The sequence below is a fragment of the Panonychus citri genome, unplaced genomic scaffold (assembly GCF_014898815.1).
Source record: "Panonychus citri isolate SS breed McGregor unplaced genomic scaffold, ASM1489881v1 Contig00134, whole genome shotgun sequence".
Taxonomy (NCBI): domain Eukaryota; kingdom Metazoa; phylum Arthropoda; class Arachnida; order Trombidiformes; family Tetranychidae; genus Panonychus; species Panonychus citri.
In genome coordinates, this window is record NW_026515539.1 from 2,398,429 (window position 1) to 2,417,515 (window position 19,087).

Consider the following 19,087-nt stretch of genomic DNA (forward strand, 5'->3'; position numbering starts at 1 on the left):
GTTAATTTGGTTCTTTTTTTATTTCAACTTGAACAAAGATCGGACTATTATCGCAAAGGTGGGAAAGCGATGTTACCTGTGAAATGGATGCCCCCTGAGGCCTTTCTTGACGGTATATTCACCTCTAAGACCGATGTCTGGTCATTTGGTGTCCTCCTTTGGGAGGTCATGTCCATGGGTTTTATGCCTTATCCAGGTCGAGGTAATCAAGAGGTGATGCAATTGGTCACTGCTGGTGGACGATTGGAGCCTCCTAATAACGCGTGTCCAAGTCAAATTTACGCAATTATGCAGCAATGTTGGCAAGCGCTACCTGAGAATAGGCCAAATTTCCCGACCATAATTGAGCGAATTGGCTATTGTTTAGTTGATCCGGATGTTCTGTCCCGGAAATTAGCGATTTTCCATCGAGCACCATCATCTGAACGCGATATAACCATCATGAGACCTCCTCCAGATTCAACTGATTATCTAATACCAAATGCTTGTTCCAATTCCAATTCCAATTCAAATTATTCCATTTCCACTGAGAAAACTGAACTTCTTTCCCCTGACACTTGTTCAACGGTGACCTCTGGTAACGATGATAACTGTAAATTGACCATGATGATGATGATGATGGACGATGATCGCTTGAATAGCGTTGAAGCCTTTAACTCACCATTAACTCCTTCCAATCATCATGTTAATCATTCTCACCATCAAGCACAATCAGTTAATCATCAAAATCAATTAGTACAACGTTCACTATCAGCTGATAAAAGGCCTTTACCTGATCGTCCACCACCAGAAAGACCGTCCAATGTTAATCTAAATACTAAACCTTCAAATGAAACAAATACTCGTAATGATAATGGAAACATTAATCGTACTGATTTACTGATTCTCGATGCTGGTTCATTAACTGTTAATAACAACAATTACGATAATTCAACGACCACCAATACGACGGATTCATCAACTTCAACGGGCCAGGTCAATATTCATAATCCAACAAAGTACATTAATGTTGATATGACTTCAGAAAATCAATTACAAGTCTGATGATTAACTTTAATCATCAATAATTTAACTTTTTACTCTTCTAATCAAAAATTGTTCATTTGTAATCAATAATTGATCAATCGTCTCTCTCAGATCTCAAATTCTTGTTTTGTTCCAAAGGATAATTAATTATCAATATTATTAATATTAATCAATCGATCTTTCTAATTGTTACTAATTAATGATAATTTAAATCTAAGCTTTTGTATCGATATGTAAATATATTTAAATTAGTCCAATTCTAGTCAAATGAATCAACTGAATGTCAAAATTTGATTGTTAACTTTAAATTGCTTGTTAATTGTAACTTTAATGAAACACTTTCTTATTTAATTGTAAATGATTGACTAATTGTTAATAGTTGATACAATGCCAAAGAAACTGAATTTAAATTATTATCAATATTTGTATAGAAATAAATTACTATTTAAATGAACGAAAAAATCTGAACAATTAATTAAATTAACAGCTACAAAGAAGAAATTAATTAAATCAAACGATAATAATTTATTCTAATTGTGAGTTAACAATTAATACCTGAACGTACAATTAACTCTGTAAATGGGTTAATCGGTTTTCATCTGTGATCATATTTGTAAAGTTAATTGTGAATGAAATTAAGAGATTAGTTAATTGAATGAAATAACTAATACTAATTGTAACAAAAACTCACTGGAATTAAATTAACTATTAATACTTTAATTATAATCATTGGTAACATTTTATTTCACAATTAGTTTCCAAGGGGCTTTTTAATTGTTGATTAGTTGATTGTTGTTTTCCTGTTCACTTCATTCAATTGTTAGATTAATCTTATTCAAGGATTCACGTTGATTAATCACATAAATCAATGGGTTGACAATTAAATTTGAAAAAAGGGAAAAAATTTAAAGAGGGATAACAATTAATAAATTGTTAACCACAAATTATTCAGAATGAACATTGAAAATTAAACTTAAATTGCTTGTGATCAGTGAATCGGTTGAAAGATTAGATGAATACGATTTAAGTTAATTATTATCACTGATTAATCATCAATACGTTTCCTTAAATTGATTCAGTCTTATAGTTGAAAATTAATTTTCACTAATTTAGAAAGTAAAATTTAGTCAATCAAATAGTTTATTTGATCAGTTGATTAAATGAAGAGTGAAAATCAAACATAAAGATTTGAATTTATTGACAATTGTAACAATTAAAAATCTCATTGAGAATTTTTTTTCAATGTGTTACTTTACTTTAAAATTTTCCTGATAACAATGAGGATGATTAGTATTTACCTAACTGAGCAATTAAACATTGACCATGAAAAATTCATCAATCGATGAAAATTATAATGATCATCATCATGATTAACAAATTGTTTAGTTAATTGTCCTTTCAGTGTCTTTTTAACAGTTACTTTTGATGATCTGTGCTTCCAACTTTTACCTTAATCATTTAGATCCATCTTGAACTACCGTTGATTAAGTTTAATCATTGAAAGCTAATATTTCATTAATTATACAACATTCAACAATTAAGTTAATTGCTCTGTCATTTACATTTGTAATTAGTGAGATTTTTTTTCAGATTTTCATCTGAAAATGAGCAAAAACAATTTCTGTTAGTTTTACAATAAAGATGATCAACTTAATCTGCTAGTTTGATTCAGGAAAATTGTGCCTTGTCAATTAACAACCAATAAGATTGAAATCTAAGAAATCAATTAATCGAGTGAAAAATCGTGTAATTTGATTCCATTTATACATTTGAATAACAAAAAGTATCGAATCTCATTTGACTCAATTGGAAAACTTGTAATCAACTAACAATTTAAGTTGACACTAAAGTGACAGGTATCCAAGTGAATAATTAGTAACGTGTCCAAAGGAAGTGATTAACTAATCAACAAGTGAAAATGTTGGGAGATCTTTTCAAGTTAACCTTTCCTGAGATAATTGAATTACTTTCGATGCTTCGATTGGACGTTTTCTTTGCTTTGTACCTTTTTGGATTAGCGATTCCTCATGTGACCGCCGCTCAGTTCATTCAGGATAAATTTTGTATCAATGAGCTGAAAACAGATTTGGATATGACAATCTCGAAGTGCCTTCATTTGGAGCAACTTGGTCCAGAATATGAAGAGGTCAAGAATCAAGTATATGCATTTTCAACCATCTTTAAAAATTATCAACACTTAATAGCGACCCCACCGGGAATCATTTTGTCCATTTTCATGGGATATTGGATTGATTCATATCCCAGGCATTTGAAATATCTGTTGGCCCTTCCCTGTTTCGGAGGCGCTTTATCAGTCCTTTTTGCCATTTACAACACCATTTATTTTGAGATAAGTATGTTGATTGTAAATCCAGGAATTGATTGATTACAGTTTCAACTTTCAGTCTATTCTTAATTGTTTCCAGTTTCTTAATTCTATTAGATGTTTACAATCTCCTTTGGATATCGGTTGTTCATGGACTTTCTGGTGGATTTTTCATCGTCATGACGGGTTCATATACATACATCACTCGTCGAACCAAAGCCAAATATCGAGCTGCTCGATTCGCAATATTAGAACTGTTCATTTTTGCCTGTGAGTAAAAAAAATCATAATTTTCATCAGAAAAGAAATAAATTCATTTAATTTTCTAAACTTTAATCCATAGCGATTCCAATAGCAACCGCTATCGGTGGACGAGTCCTCACCTCAGAACCTTGGATAAAAGGTCAGCACCGTAACTACTTAGCTGTTTTCCTCATCAGTTTTACGTGTAAATTGATTGCAATGGTTTGGGTGTTGTTGTTTCTCAATGACGCTCATGAACAAGTCGAAGAAGATTCTGATCAAAAGACAACATCGGACATTTCAGTCAAAGATTTTCCAGTGAAACTTGGTGATGATAAAATGGTGGAAATAGAATTGGAATCTCCGAAAAAAGATCTTGAAACATCAAAAGTTTCCTTGGATATTAATGGCAATGCCATTTCGAACGATACAAATAAACAAGATCGCCCTCGACCAACTGGTTGTATTCCAATTATAATGGATATTTTCAACCCCTCCACAGTCGTAAACATGGTTCGAGTTTGTTGTCGACCTCGAGTCAATAATGGACGGAAAATAGTTTGGCATTTGATGCTTGCAATGAACATCATGTTAATCGGTCACATGGGAGAGGGAACCATTGGCTTCCCATTTGCACAGAAAGTTTATCATTGGGATGCTGCTTATTATTCATATATAACGTCCGTTATGATGGTCATTCCAACATTGAGCCATTCGTTTCTACCAATAATCTTGATTCACAAGTTTCACCTTTCGGACACAACTTTAGCTATCATTGGATCTGTTTCTTTGATCTCTTCCTTAACGGTCAAAGGTGGACTCTTAGCTCCAAGTGCTTTTTATATTTCAACCATCGTTGGCCTTTGTGCTGGGCTATTACCCATCGCTATCAGGTCAATCTTATCGAGGATAATAGACAAACACGAGGTGGGACAGGTTTTCGCCCTTTTAGCTTGTATTGAATCATCTGGTCCAATGGTCGCCTCGGTGGTTTATTCAACTCTCTTTAAAATGACCATTCAAGATTTTCCTGGAATCGTGCATCATTTTGCAGCACTGACCATGTTCTATCCTTTCGGTGTTGTTCTTTGGCTCGATTTGACCAGACATAAATGGGACACTTCGGCAATTAAACAACTGGAAGAAAAGAAAAAGAAAAATTTAATTGCAAATAAATCAAATGCAAATGTTAATAACAATCCAAATGGAAATGATGTTTACAAAATTTCAACTAAAATAGACCAGGAAACAGATAAAAGACAAGAGATGAAAGATGACAATTAAAGAAAGAAACAATTGCTCCAATTGTACTAATCGTAATCACGATGACTTAAAAAAAAAGTAATCAATGTGATCAAAATTAAGAGTCATAATCGGACCAATAAAAAATTGTAATCAAGTGAAGTTGTTTACTGAAACTGAAACTCCAATCTCTAGATTGTAAAAACTGGAATCAATCATGTTTCAAGTAAATGGACACTTAGGTTAATTTATCTAAATAAATATAAAACACAAATAAAATTGATTAGAATAATTAATCACCATTGATTCAGATCCAATTAATAACCAAACAAAAGAAAGGAGAAAATTATCTCCGTTTAGAGAAAGATTGACAACCGATATTTTCCAATGAAATAACAGAATTGCACAATGTCCACTTAGAGACTAAGAAATTCACAAAAAATTACAAAGAAATTAGGAAAAAATTAAATAAATTAGCAAAAGAATTAGTTAATTACAATTAATTTCCATGATTCTTATTGTTTACATTTGGAGAAATTTCGATGAGCGATTGTGTCGCCATCTCATGTTAGCGTAGAAAAGATTGTTAGTCAACTGATGATTCTTTCAAGTGGGTTGGTTATTGGACTAATTGTTAACATTCAATTTAATTGTTGTGTTGGTTTGATTTCATTTTTTATTCTCACCGTTTAGTAGTTTGTTTATTGTAGTTGACTTGTGATCTTTAATTTCGAACAGAAAAATGGATTCATCACCTACTGAGGTTCCGGTTCTTGTTTCTCCTGCTCCAACCGCTATTATACCAACTCACAACTCTATGGACTCACAAGGTTCTGGCTTGGTGGTGGGCCGATTGTCTGGTGGAGGTAATATTGCCCTTGGTTCTTCGGTTGGAGAAACTGTTGAAATTGACATTAATGATGCCTTTTCTGTTGGACAAGAAGAAGAGGATGATACTGTTTCAGATTTGAAGGAATCGGGCAACAAAAAATACCAACAACAAGCGCAACATCAAAAGCAACAGCATCAAGAAAATGGTGACTCATTTTTAGAGATTAAAGTTTCTGATCCACAGAAAATTGGTGAAGGAATGGGATCATATGTTTGCTATAAAGTTTCTACTCGAACCAATTTAACCAATTTCCGTACTACAAAATTCTCAGTTAATCGTCGGTTTTCAGATTTTCTTGGTCTTCGTGAGAAATTAACTGAGAAACATATACATTCAGGTATAATTGTTCCTCCTCCCCCAGAAAAGGATGCTGTCAATAATGCCAAAATTATCATGTCCAAAGATGAAACCTCAGGTTCATCTGATTTTCTGGAAAGACGAGCCGCCTCTCTAACCCGATTTGTCAACAGAATCGCATCACATCCAGTACTTAAATCCGATCATGACTTCCGTGAATTCCTTGAACTTGAAAGTGACCTACCCAAAGCCAAAAGCACTTCTGCTTTAAGTGGAGCCGGTGTAAGGCGACTTTTCAACCGAATGGGTGATACTGTCAGTAAAATTACATTCCGAATGGATGAAACTGATCCAGTAAGTTTGACCCTGACAACAATCAAAATTGACAACAATCAGCCCGCAAAAAATACTCCCCATCGTCAACAATTAGTGTTTCTTACTCATCTCTCATTTATCTGTTGATTCATTCCAACTCCTTGACTGCCAATCAAATCTCTTCATCTTCCTTTACGATATAATCTGATGAGCTTAGCTTTCATTTCAGGTTGAATTTCATTTGTTCATAATTCTCTTCCTCCATTAATCTTCAGGATTAATTGCGTCTCGAACAATTAGAAACAAACCAATTTCCCGAATAGCAATTTAATCACCATTTACACACCTTACTATCACCACCTCTTCATATTAATTGCCCTATCTTTCTTTAAAACGCCTACCAGCAATTTAATCGTATTGTTTATTGAATTCTGACAATTCTTATCCTTTTTCTATCCCCCTTTCCACTCAAATTGCTTTCCAATAATCAATAATCACTTTAGGTCCTTTATTCCTCATTTAATCTTGAGGTAAAAACGCCTAGTTGCCTAAAAAAGTAGTTTCCTTTTCCATTTGTTTTGATTTGTAATCTTTTTGTCACTCATTTCGATTAATCAAATAATTGTCAATGTTAATCTTTTGATTTTCTCGCTTCTTTTGTTTTCAGTGGTTCGAAGAGAAACAACACCAAATTGAAATTCTGGATCAACAATTGAGGAAACTTCATGCAAGCGTTGAAGGATTGATACATTTCCGTAAAGAATTGACCCAATCAACCGGGGCTTTCGCTAAATCAGCCGCCATGTTGGGTAATTGTGAAGAACACACCGCTCTTTCCTGTGCTCTCTCTCAATTAGCTGAAACTCATGAGAAAATTGAACAGCTTCATGGTGACCAAATGAACGCTGACTTTTACCATCTATCAGAACCAATTCATGATTACATTTCTCTGATAATTGTAATCAAAGAATTGTTTCATCAACGAGTTAAAGTCTACCAAACATGGCAACATGCTCAGCAAATGCTTAATAAAAAACGACAGCAAAAGACTCAACATGAGCTAGCTGGTAAACCAAGTAGTCAAGATCAAGAAGAAATAGTCGAGGTAATGAAAGACAAATGAAAAATTTTAATTGTAAAATTTAATTCTAACTATAATCTAATTGTTGTTTTTGTTGTTTTTCTACCAGTGGGAGGCTAAAGTTGAACGAGGACAAGAAGAGTTTGACCAAATCTCAAGTAACATTAAAACCGAAGTGGAAAAATTTGAATCTGATCGAGTGAAGGATTTCAAAGCGACATTCATCAAATACATGGAAAGTTTATTGGAAGATCAACAATTAATAATTAAATACTGGGAGGCTTTCCTGCCAGAGGCTAAAGCAATTGCGTAAACAATTAGTGGAAACCTTTAAATTATCCCGATTGAATAAGATATCAAAACAAATTGAAACTAATTGAAACTCCCAAGGAAAAACCAAAAGATTATCTTCAAGTCAACACACACAAACAAAATTTAATCATAAACTTATGTTATAATAAGTTAATTATATAATTTAATTTAAAACTGGACATCATTCTGACCACCAAAATTATTAAGTTAATTGGTAAACAAAAAAAATAATGAAAACTTGGTGTTTGTTTGATTGAATGAAACATCTAGTTTCTTAATTTCTGGTGCACTTACAAATTGAAAATACCAAAACAATTACAATTAACTGAAAGGAAACACTAACAATTTGCTCGAGCTGATGATTAACTTAATCACATAATCAGTTTATATTGATTTATAATTTATAATAAATGTTATTAAAAAGAAAGCAAAATGTATTTATACAGTATTGATGAAACACCAAATCAACTAATTAAGTTTTACAATAAAGTTAATTATCGATATTTTAACCAATTTACCAGTAATCTAATCATATTTACAATTTAGATCATCTTGATTACGATGAACAAAAATGGATAATGTTGATTTTATGGTTAATTGTTTTAGATTCAAATGTTAGATGTTAATTTGTTACGAGGAAATTGTTTGTCTCATTGAAATTACACAATCGACAATTGATTACAATGATTAACATCTAAATTATGATCATAAGTGCACTTAAATAATTTACTAGAATCGGAGAAACTACAATTTGTTTCATTTTCACAATTTAACCAACACAATTTAGGGAAAAAAGTACAATGCTAATAATCAATTAGTTTCCCTTTCATTTGATTTCTCCTTTCATTTTAATCAAAAAAATTCCATTAATTGTTTGTCACATCTTAATGATACACAAGATTAATTGTTAATTGTTGGTATGATGATGAATAATATTGATTAGTTGCCTGGAAGCCTGGGTAACATTGAGCTTAATTGGTTAGTCTAAGAGTCGAGATTTTGATATCACCTCAATTGTTTAGATTGTGATTATTACAAATTTAATTTAATTATTGATAGAAGGCAGAGAAAGGTTTTCATAGAGATGAATGGGTTGATTGATCCAATTTAAACAACTAATTCAAGAATCAATTAATTTATATACACAAAAGTTGTATATTTGAGAAGAGAGAGAGAGAGATGGAGAAAGGGAAGATTATGGGAAAGGGATTAATTGTTTGCAAGAGTAGAGTTGATTTATAAAAAAGGTCCCATCATTTTTCATGATTGAATAAACCTTGTTAGAATCAGTATTACAATTTAAGACAATCAAGATCTTCTAAATGTTGGTAAACCAGAATCTTGCATCGTTTTACAAGGATAGGGAAAAAGAGTTAAAGAAAAAAAGTTATTATTGCTAGAAACAGGCTAATTGTAGACTAATTAAAGTCCACTTGGTATTTTTTTATGAATCGACAAAAAATGAGGACAGAGAGAGAGAGAGAGAGAGAGAGAGAGAGAGAGAGAGAGAGAGAGAGAGAGAGAGAGAGAGAGAGAGAGAGACAAAGTGGAAAGAAAAAAAAGTCATCCAAATTTGGGTTTTCCATTGGAGGGTAATGTTAGATTGTTGGTAAGGTCAATTAAGTTATTGTTGGTTGATTTAGAGGCGAAAAATTGAGTTGCTTAACTTCATCAGGAATTGGACTAATCAGTTTTCTCTCAAAATATTCTCAAATATTGAGGTTAATCTCCAATTGACGAATCATTGCTTTAACTTCGGCTTCAGTCTTGATTTTGTCTTTTTGTTCTTTTTCCAATTTTTGTGGGTCCATTCCTTTCAGTTTCTCGATGTCTTTAAGTTTTTTCTTCAAATTTCTCAGCTTCTTCGCTGGATCCGTCGTCAAGGGTTGACCAGCTTCATTGGTAACCTTAATTCCTTTATCGGTTTCTACAATTCGAACTGAATTTTGTATCTTAATAACATTGACCGGAGCAGCGGTCGAATCTTTTCCACCAGCAAGAGCTTTGGCAGCTTCTTCCGCACTTTTTGCCTTTTTCTTTTTATTCTTTGATGTAACTGTTACCCATTCTTCATCTTCTCCACTAATTCCAGGGATTAACATAGGCGTTGTGTGTATAGATAAAGGTATATTTGAATCGATTGTTTGATCAACGGCATGATTATTAGATGATTTACCAGCGACAGTTGTACCAGTGTTTTTACCACCCTTGTTTGGTTTACCATTATTTTTATTTCCATCGTTTCCTTTATTTTTGTTATTATTGTTTCCCTTATTATTATTATTATTGTTGTTGTTGTTGGTAACATTGTTGCTTTTCGTAGGTTTATTTAAGTCTTGAGTTTTCTTCTTTGCCATCTTTTCTTGACTGGCCTTCATTTTTTCCCAAAGCTCAGGATCTAAGCCAGGAGGTAGAACAGTTTCTCGATCTTTTGCAAATTTTTTTCCCTTCGATTCATAAAGGGGAACCTCTTCTTGGGGAACAAAACCATCCTTGACTCTTCTAGGTTTTCGCCATGATCCGTCGGGTCTTTGAGAAGCTGCAATGAAAGAGTTACCTGAGAAAATAAGTAATAAAGAAAATAAACATAAAACGGGAAAAAAGAAGAAGAAAAATGCAAAACTAATGCCCAATCAATACCAGTCGACACAAACATGTGCTACACACCAGTAAAACCGAATCCAGGATAATCTATTCAAAATGTATCTTCAAACGATTGTTCATCAAACATTGCCAATAATAGATCAACAATCAAGCTCAACTTGAACAACAATTAATTCAAACTAAAAGCACATTTCAATCTCGTTCCAGCAACGTGTGCCAAGAGGAAAGAAAAAGAGAAAGAGAGAATCATAAAGATTCACATAATAAACACCACTAAAAACCCACACTTACAATTCAAACAAACACATTACCACTTTAACCAGACAAAAGGGAACAAAAAGTAAGGTTACTAATCCAAGAACTAACAGTTTAATTTCGATTTACACACTTACCTGCATCATCTTTCACATATGTGGTGGCCATTGTTTCAATAAAATAAGTTGTCGTCAATTTAATTGATAATTTAAATCAATAAAATTAAGTAATTAAATGATTTACACCAAGAAAATATTTGAAAACAAAAAGAGAGAAATAAAAAATTTGAAGAACTCAAATAACTTCTAAGTCTATTCATAGATGGTGACACTTTCCGAAATTCGATTCAAGTATCGATATCGAAAGTATGGATTCATTTGATTCGATGGTATCGATCATTCCAATTGGCAACCATTAGATTCAAATTGTTAATTAGAAATTAGCAATTTGTAATTAAGTAAATTGTTCAAGATTACTGATGGAGCTAATTGCTATTCAAGTAAGTTACTAAGGTGAGGTTAATGTGGGGGTTATATTAGAGATTCTATCTGTATCTTGACCTATCGTTTTTGTCTATTGATTTTCTGTTTTGCTTGTCGCTTCTAATTGTTGTGATTTATTTTTCTTTTGCATTTCAGTTAATCAGGAGAATTTTTTTCAATGGCAATCGGTTGGAAGACTTGATTAAGAATCTAGAAGTTTGGATGGTTACAAAATACTGATTAGAATGGAATAAAGATCAGCTTTGTGAATGATGGCAATTTCTTACCAGTTGTACTATAAAAGGATCACCTCAATTTAGTAACTTATAGTAAGCGTCGTAATTATGATTAGAATCTAATCATTAGATTAATTTCTAGATGAGAGGCCGGAGATAAGCTGTTGTCACCTTAATTGTGGTAAACATAAATAAACTCATTGATTCGTTCATTGGTTGTACAACATAAACTCAAGACCTTATTATTTTGGCCCATCAACAATCAACAGCAGTTAACAAAAAAAAAGAGTCAATTGTTATTAGTGTGTTTAAAAAATGATACTAATTTCAATTGTTAACATGATGAAGTGAATTAATTTTCTATATGAAAAAAAGCGTTTCCAATGTTTCTCTTGGCTGTTGATTCAAATTTTCATTGAAATTGTCACAAGAGGGAAAAGAAAGAAATGTTTTGATGATGATCATCATCATTGTGTCCAACTAACAGTTTTCTTTTTTATCATCATCATCCTTTTCACGGTAAACCATTTAAATTAAATGATACTTATCGTTATTAGTTACACGCTGATTTCCATAGACAACAACAACAACAACAAGATAACAAACTACATCAACAATTACAATGAGAGGACAGTAACATGATTCACGGGATGAGGATGATGATCAACCAGAGAGACGCATCATCAGAATGGGATGGATACAAGGAGTCACAGTGAGTCTTTTGTTAACAGGGACTAATAACAAGAGATACAGAGACGGAGAAAGAAGGAGAAGAAGATTAAGAAGACAGAGAAAACGATAATAATGATGACGATGAAAGAGACAACATTTAACTAGCAAAATTAACGTCAACAAGGTTGGGTGAAGAGAGAGAGAGAGAGCAAGAGAGCAAGAGAAAGAGATGAGGATGACAAAAATGATTGAAAAAAGATACATTGGAAACCATTACAATTTAAACTCTTCCTTTTCCTCATCTCTATCAATTGGTTCCACTCAGTTTACCTTTTTTTTGCAGATCAATGAAAAGCTCAGGACAATAGGTGATTAACTTGATTGGATGATATTTATAACAATGTGTAAATATACAGAGTGTTTGTGTATATGCAGATTCACCTTTGAAAGATAAAGAAAGAGAAAAAAGAAAGGTAAGAAAATAGAAAAGCCAAAATGGCGACTTGGTTAATATATCAAAGTGATTATAATACACTAACGACTGTCAAACCTTTTCTATCATTCTCTTTATCTAATAGTTACCACCAGTCTTTGTATCATCATCGACATCATAATGATCATGGTCATTTTTATCATCATTTGCATCCTCATCTTCATCATCTTCACATTATAATAGATTAACATTATAAATGCTTGTAAAAAAAGCCCATCCAAACACCCATACAACTACAATAATAAGATAATAATATAATGATGATGAGGATGGATAACAATGGATTGTGATTATGACTCTTTGAGTAACTTGATATTGGTCAATTCAAGGTAACAATACAATCAACGACAATAAGTGAGAGAGAGGAAGATGAAAAAGAGATCTCTCTTTTTTCATTGGCACTTCGAGGGTAATCGGCCATTCGACTTATCATCATATTGTACTCGAAGAGAAAAAAAGAAAGAGGAGAAAATTTTCTCTTCATCATCTACATCATCTTCTTCCTCATCACATTATCATCTTCCTATGTGTTTACCATAACTAACTAGTTTAAAGTGAGTTTATTGTTATTATTATGATAAATCATTGGCACTTAATGATAATTCAATGGATACACACTAAGGTGCTAAGGAACCCGAAATTATCATCATTATTAATCAATATTATTACGTTAACTATTTATTGTTATTGTCATTGAATTGATCATTAAATGATCAAGTATCTACTTTACCTCAATCCCTTTTTAACCAATTTAATTGAATCGGTAATTCGTATTGTTGATTGTCACAAGCATATTCTCACCTTTCTCACTTTCACCATTGATAATATTTTACTATTTTTCCTCGTCTTCGAGATAATAAATAATAATAATCCAATTCTAGTTAACAATTGGCCAACAATCAATGATAACAATCAAAAAGTCAAGAGTCATTGTTATGGTTTCAATTTCCCAATCACAATTTAGTCAAGAGGAAATTGAATTTAACTTTTTAATGGTCACTAGTTAATCACAATCATTTCATTTACTAACTTATTTTCAGTTTAGTGGTTAAACTATTCAACTTATCAGATGAGAAGATGATTAATCAATGATGAGTAACTTAGTTTCTTTAATTGTCTTGACAATTATTGTTAATCATTTATTTGAACAAAATGTTTGTTTTTTCATTCATTAACCATAAACGTTTAGTGGCTCATTTAAAATCTAATTAAATTGAGAATGACAATCGATGATGATTGTGCTCATGGGAAATGATGAAAACGATGATGATTGAAAATGATGATCACTCATCATGAAGAAGAGAGAGAGAGAGAGAGAGAGAGAGGAAAAAGATGAATGATGATCAAAGTCGTTTGTAGGGATAATCCATCGTCTTTGTTTCTTTCTTAATCTCTCTTGATACTCTAACCACTAGAAGAAGAGACAAAATCCCTTTCGCTTTAACAGAAGCTTAAGATAAACTAAACGATTGAAGAAAATGAGTCTCATGAGAATTAACTGTTAACCTTAACTAATACAATTAAGAGAATTGAATATTCTCCGACAATTAACAAGATAAACGAGACAATTAATCGATTAACGCGTTGACGTAAATAAATCGTAACCAAAGGTTCAAATGAAAAGTTTTCATTTCATTCATTAGATTTTAGTTTTGATTCTGTTGAGAAATTTTCAATTTCAGTTTAAATTTCAATTTCAGTCATTTGTTAATCATTTGAATTGTGACAATTGATTGTTGATAATTAGAGATTTAATTTTACCGAAATCATTTGAATAGATTGAATTGTGTTTTTGAACATTTTTTAATTCCTCTTTTGTGTTGATTGTTACAATTTAGTGTATCGATTTCAATGTTTCCACCGAAAAGATAAAGTCATTGGTTTGTGTTTGTCTTTTTTTCCCTGTTACTTGTTGATTGGCACCTTTGCTTTAAACACAAGATTAAGATTAAGATCTGATTCAGATTAAAGTTAATTATATGTTTACATTTAAACGATTCTTTATTGTTATAGTCAAAACAATCAAATCAAATCGAAACAAACTCTCTCTCTCTCTCTCTCTCTCTCTCTCTTTCTTTCTTTCTTTCTTACTCTCTATCCACAGGTAACTACAGAAAAAAGTAAACAAAAGGTAAGCAACAAACTCGAACCAGATTAAGGGAAAAACACCCAACAGAGTAAAAGATAATCTTGTAAAATTATTGTCGCATTTAACTCTTACCTTTACCTTTTTACCTTTTCTACTTTTCTTTCAAGCGAAATATGAAACCACATAGAAAATGATTTTCCATTGAGTTTAATCACTTGACCACAAGAACAATTAAGATAATGATAAATATCTTGTTCTCAACTGACAAGTAATTAACTTTCATTCATTTCATCATAAATAATAATAATAATCGTAGTAATTACAATTTAAATTGTCATCACGATTTCACATTCATTATTGATCAAGTTTCAATTTTTCAATTTCATCAATGAATTTTAATGTTGATTCAATTCAAACTCATCCACTTATCACAACCTCACTAATTACAACAAATCAATAACCATTAAGATCGGCTACTTTTAGGTATCAATTTAAATTCACAACAATTAACACTAATCATTATAATGTTATCATTGATTTTGGTCTCGGCTTTTTTACCTGATTACAAGTAAAGGGTTAGACTTACCTTTAAGTTTGGATGTTAATTATCAGGTAGAAACAAAAAGTGGGTGGTAAACATGATTATCACCTTTACCTTTTTCCAATAGTAATTAAGTTAATTACAAAGACGAAATTGTAATAACACAAATACAATTAAAAATCACAAATTTATGTGTTAATTAATTAATGTTACTGCATCCCTTTGATCAACAACAACATCAAATCATCCCCTTCAAATCATCATGATGGTTCATTAGATGATCTTCCTTAATCAATTGTCTCCATTAGCCGTCAAAGTTTCTTAATTACTTAATTAATCAATTAATTGGTGATTAACTTTTATTAGTGTTAACTTTTCAGTGCAATTACATTTCACTCGATGACCTGTCCCTTTTTTTTACTCAATCAATGGTCATTTATTGCCATGAATGACCGTCAAGTCGTAAAATCTGAATTGTTATTTTCACTCATATAAACCTAAAGGTGGACAATGATAATCAAGCCATAAATCCATGACATTGATAAAGTCAAACGTAGTCCATTTGACCCTTGACCCAGTTTTAAAAGTAGAGTGTGAATGAGCTACCGATTCACTTGACCATTGTCTTTGAAAATTGACCTCATCTTGATCAGTAGCTTACAATCAATGGCTTGGATAGTCATTCTTTGTAATCAATTGATTGCCATCCATTGATTGTAATCATATTGTCAGTTTAAATTTGATTATCTAGTTAAATTGAATAGTCAATCAAAATATAAATGTATTGATAATCAATACAAATGGTTAATTTTGATTGGCATCAGGTTGACAGTTAACAATCAAATCTAATTTTCAGTTCTGATTCTATTAATAGTAAAGAAATAAAATGATAACCATTGATGATTGAAACAATTTAATTTTATCCAAGTAATGATTAAAATTTAACTGACAATCAGCAGGTAATCTCGGAATCATTGATATTTCAATTTATTAATCATCTGAATCATTTAAATGATAAATTCAAATGATTGAGAAAAAAAAAGTTTCGAATCAAAAATTTTCATTTGATTGATGTTATTATTTAACCAATGATTGTAACAACTTGCAGTTATCATATTACAATAATCACAATCAAAGTGGTACAATTGATTAAATTGTCAGTATGATCATTGAAAGTGATTAACTTTATGGTTAAACTTAATGTGAATAGATTTTTGTAACAATCAAGTTAAATGTTTACATCATTTGGTGAATGGTTTAATATTGAGATGAATTTAGCCAATTAAGAAAAATAATACGATCAACAATCAATAAATTGTTACCTGATAGTCTTGGGAGTTTTAACTCCCTTACATCACACGATATGTCAACATGAATAGTAAAGAAGGTCAAATGATAAAAGAAGAAAAGTTCACTTTCGAATTTAGAACATAATTCGAAATTCGATATTATCGCAGTCAATAATCACGGGTTTCGCCATCAAAGTGACCTTTGTCGTTCTCTGGGTCTCCATGTAAACTATTTTGTTTTCTAAATAAATAATTATGTAAATTGTTACTTTCGAGTTAATCAAAAGTCGCAAATGTACAATTCGAAGGATAAAAAAGTTTGAATACAAAGTAATGGAGTTTTTTTTTGTTCTAGTTGATATTTAACTTGGCGTTGCATTGGGACAATAATGATACCACTATAGTTTGTCTAATGTGAATTACAATCAAGTTAAATTGTTGACGGTCAATTAAGGCTAATTAAGGTCAATTAGAGTCAGCAAAAGAGGTAAAGACAAAAAGGTAAAGTGTCCAAAGTATGGGAAATGTTAACAGGTAAAAAAGTGAAAGTTGCAATTACGATTGTGTTACTATTAATAGTAAGTGAAGGGTTATTATTATCGTTGTGATGATGACTTTCAATGATGGTGATTAACATGATAATCAGCATATTGATAATAAGGAAGAGGTGATTAGTGATGATAATTGATGATTGTTGTAAAAAAAAGAGTCACAAAGCAATTAAACAAATGATGTTTGAGTGAAAAAAGTTTCAGTTAAAGTACATTGATATCATTAGAGTTTTGTCAGTTCGAAATTTAATATTATTATTATTATATCACCAAGATGAATATGATAATATGTACAATTACAGGTGAATGCTGATTTTACTGCTAATTTTGTTGAAATGGATTATCGTTTATCTTACCAAGGGGATCAACAGGTAAAAGGTCAGAAAAAAAGTCATTCAGCTTTTTTATCACTAGAAACATTGTAGAGATTGAGATGAGATAGGAAACAATCAGTAGCTCGTTCGCACTCGAACCTCAATCAGGCCAAAAGTCAAATAGACTTCGTTTAACTTTATCAATGTTTAAATTTATGACTTTCGTCTCATCATCATTATCTTCATCTTCTCTTTCTTTTTTTCTTTCGAACAACAAAAAAAAGTTATTGTGATATTAACAATGGTTATTAACAAGTCGCCATCGTTCAGGTCATTTATTGAGCTACAGAAAGTATGGTTGTCCCTTCGTAAGTGTAATTAAGGAATGAAAAAAAAAGAGAGAACGAGAGTAAGAGGGAAAAAATCGATGGACAAACTAATGACCCTTTGAGAATTGACCACACCTTTAATTAGGACCTTTTTTTGTTGTCCGAATAAATTGGGTCAGACTTTGTCCATCATCAAGTTAACAACTAATGCAACGATGAAGATGAAGATGATAACATTGAATCGAGTTCGGAACCAATTTCATTGGTATTTTGTTGTTACCTGTTTGTTTCTGTCCAGTTAGTAGTCAATGACCAATTCAAAACAATAACAAAATATGACAACAATTGATTTTTATTCATTTCCAATTGTGAGTATACCTTTTTTTAGCCTAACCTACCTTAGGCCATAACGCGACTCTGAATACTACAAAACAGTAACATCAATCGGTATCGATGGTTAGAGTAATTCTCTCTCTCTCTGCTTCTGTCTTTATCCGCAAAGAAAAAGTAATAGAAAGAAAAGAAAAATAGATGAAAAAGTAAGAAGAGTAAGACAAAAATCGATTATCTTCTTTTGTCTATTATTCAATTGATTATCTTCATCTCTTGTGATGAAAAGGACTCTCACCAAGAGGTCAACAAAGAAAAAACAATAATCTGGACATACATATATTCATCTATGAATGAAATAGTGACCGTCTCGAAATCACAACTTGTCTGGACACTAATAATAGTCCACAGGAAAAGGTTAAGGTAAAAAGTTGTTACTAATTTTCAACAGGTAAACACATATTATCATTTATAATAATCATTCATTATAACTTACTACTAACCTAGTTACCTTTTCATTGAAACAAATACGCTAAATCAGGTGTAAAGGATAGAAAGCATTGTAATTATGTTGATAGTAAAAAAAAGCGCTGATTACTTTGTACCAACAATCAGTTAATGGTCAAGTATTTTTCATCTAAAAAAACGTTATTTGTACCAACCCGTTTTTACCTCATTATAAATAGTAATCATTGAGAGTCTTGGGGTCAGTTAAACCCTTTACTTATACATGTATGTAAATGGTCAATAGTAAAAACAAGAGAGAAAAAGAAAAGTAAATTAAGATAATCATTGTTAATTGTCTTTGATTTAATTAATACCTTTCCAATTTCCGAGAGCTATTCGAAGATCGTGTTAATAATATTGCCACTTTGATCGGCACAATTAGTTAATTTGATATTAAACTAACAACACTGACTAACGAATAACGAATAAGATTATTATCGACAATTGGATTTTGTATTAATGAGATTATCTTTTACTCTGTTGGGTGTTTTTCCCTTAATCTGGTTCGAGTTTGTTGCTTACCTTTTGTTTACTTTTTTCTGTAGTTACCTGTGGATAGAGAGTAAGAAAGAAAGAAAGAAAGAAAGAAAGAAAGAAAGAGAGAGAGTTTATTTCGATTTGATTTGATTGTTTTGACTATAACAATAAAGAATCGTTTAAA

The 19,087-nt window shown here is 31.5% G+C and overlaps 3 protein-coding genes and 1 long non-coding RNA gene across 9 annotated transcripts in view; 3 read left to right on the forward strand and 1 right to left on the reverse strand.

Moving 5' to 3' along the window:
- LOC128391507 (ALK tyrosine kinase receptor-like) overlaps positions 1-2,264 on the forward strand; it is a 31,691-nt gene extending 29,427 nt beyond the window's left edge. For all 3 annotated transcript variants that reach the window (XM_053351408.1, XM_053351407.1, XM_053351409.1), the window contains exon 10: positions 39-2,264. In XM_053351408.1, coding sequence (XP_053207383.1) covers positions 39-1,044 — 1,006 coding nt within the window. In that variant the 3' untranslated portion in view covers positions 1,045-2,264. The remainder of the gene's footprint in view (positions 1-38) is intronic.
- Positions 2,265-2,801: 537 nt separating this feature from the next.
- On the forward strand, positions 2,802-8,243 carry LOC128391199 (uncharacterized). The gene is made up of 6 exons (XM_053351046.1): positions 2,802-3,380; positions 3,470-3,622; positions 3,696-4,874; positions 5,557-6,380; positions 7,009-7,446; positions 7,532-8,243. Exons 1-6 carry the CDS (start codon positions 2,945-2,947, stop codon positions 7,733-7,735), a joined length of 3,234 nt encoding a protein of 1,077 aa, XP_053207021.1. The 5' UTR covers positions 2,802-2,944; the 3' UTR covers positions 7,736-8,243.
- A 304-nt stretch (positions 8,244-8,547) lies between these two features.
- Positions 8,548-10,891, reverse strand: LOC128391526 (partner of Y14 and mago-like). Of its 2 annotated transcripts, none has more exons than XM_053351432.1 (2): positions 10,731-10,891; positions 8,548-10,273 (listed from the first exon to the last, which is right to left on the reverse strand). In XM_053351432.1, exons 1-2 carry the CDS (start codon positions 10,759-10,761, stop codon positions 9,444-9,446), a joined length of 861 nt encoding a protein of 286 aa, XP_053207407.1. In that variant the 5' UTR covers positions 10,762-10,891; the 3' UTR covers positions 8,548-9,443. The 2 variants fall into 2 exon arrangements, with proteins under 2 accessions (XP_053207407.1, XP_053207406.1); XM_053351431.1 differs by having other exon boundaries at positions 8,548-10,291; positions 10,731-10,888.
- A 66-nt stretch (positions 10,892-10,957) lies between these two features.
- On the forward strand, positions 10,958-13,211 carry LOC128391548 (uncharacterized). Of its 3 annotated transcripts, XR_008325820.1 has the most exons (4): positions 10,958-11,092; positions 11,232-12,023; positions 12,327-12,456; positions 12,562-13,211. It is a non-coding gene; the product is annotated as an uncharacterized LOC128391548 (long non-coding RNA). The 3 variants fall into 3 exon arrangements; XR_008325818.1 differs by having other exon boundaries at positions 11,232-12,456; XR_008325819.1 differs by having other exon boundaries at positions 10,978-11,105; positions 11,232-12,456.
- Positions 13,212-19,087: the final 5,876 nt, after the last annotated feature.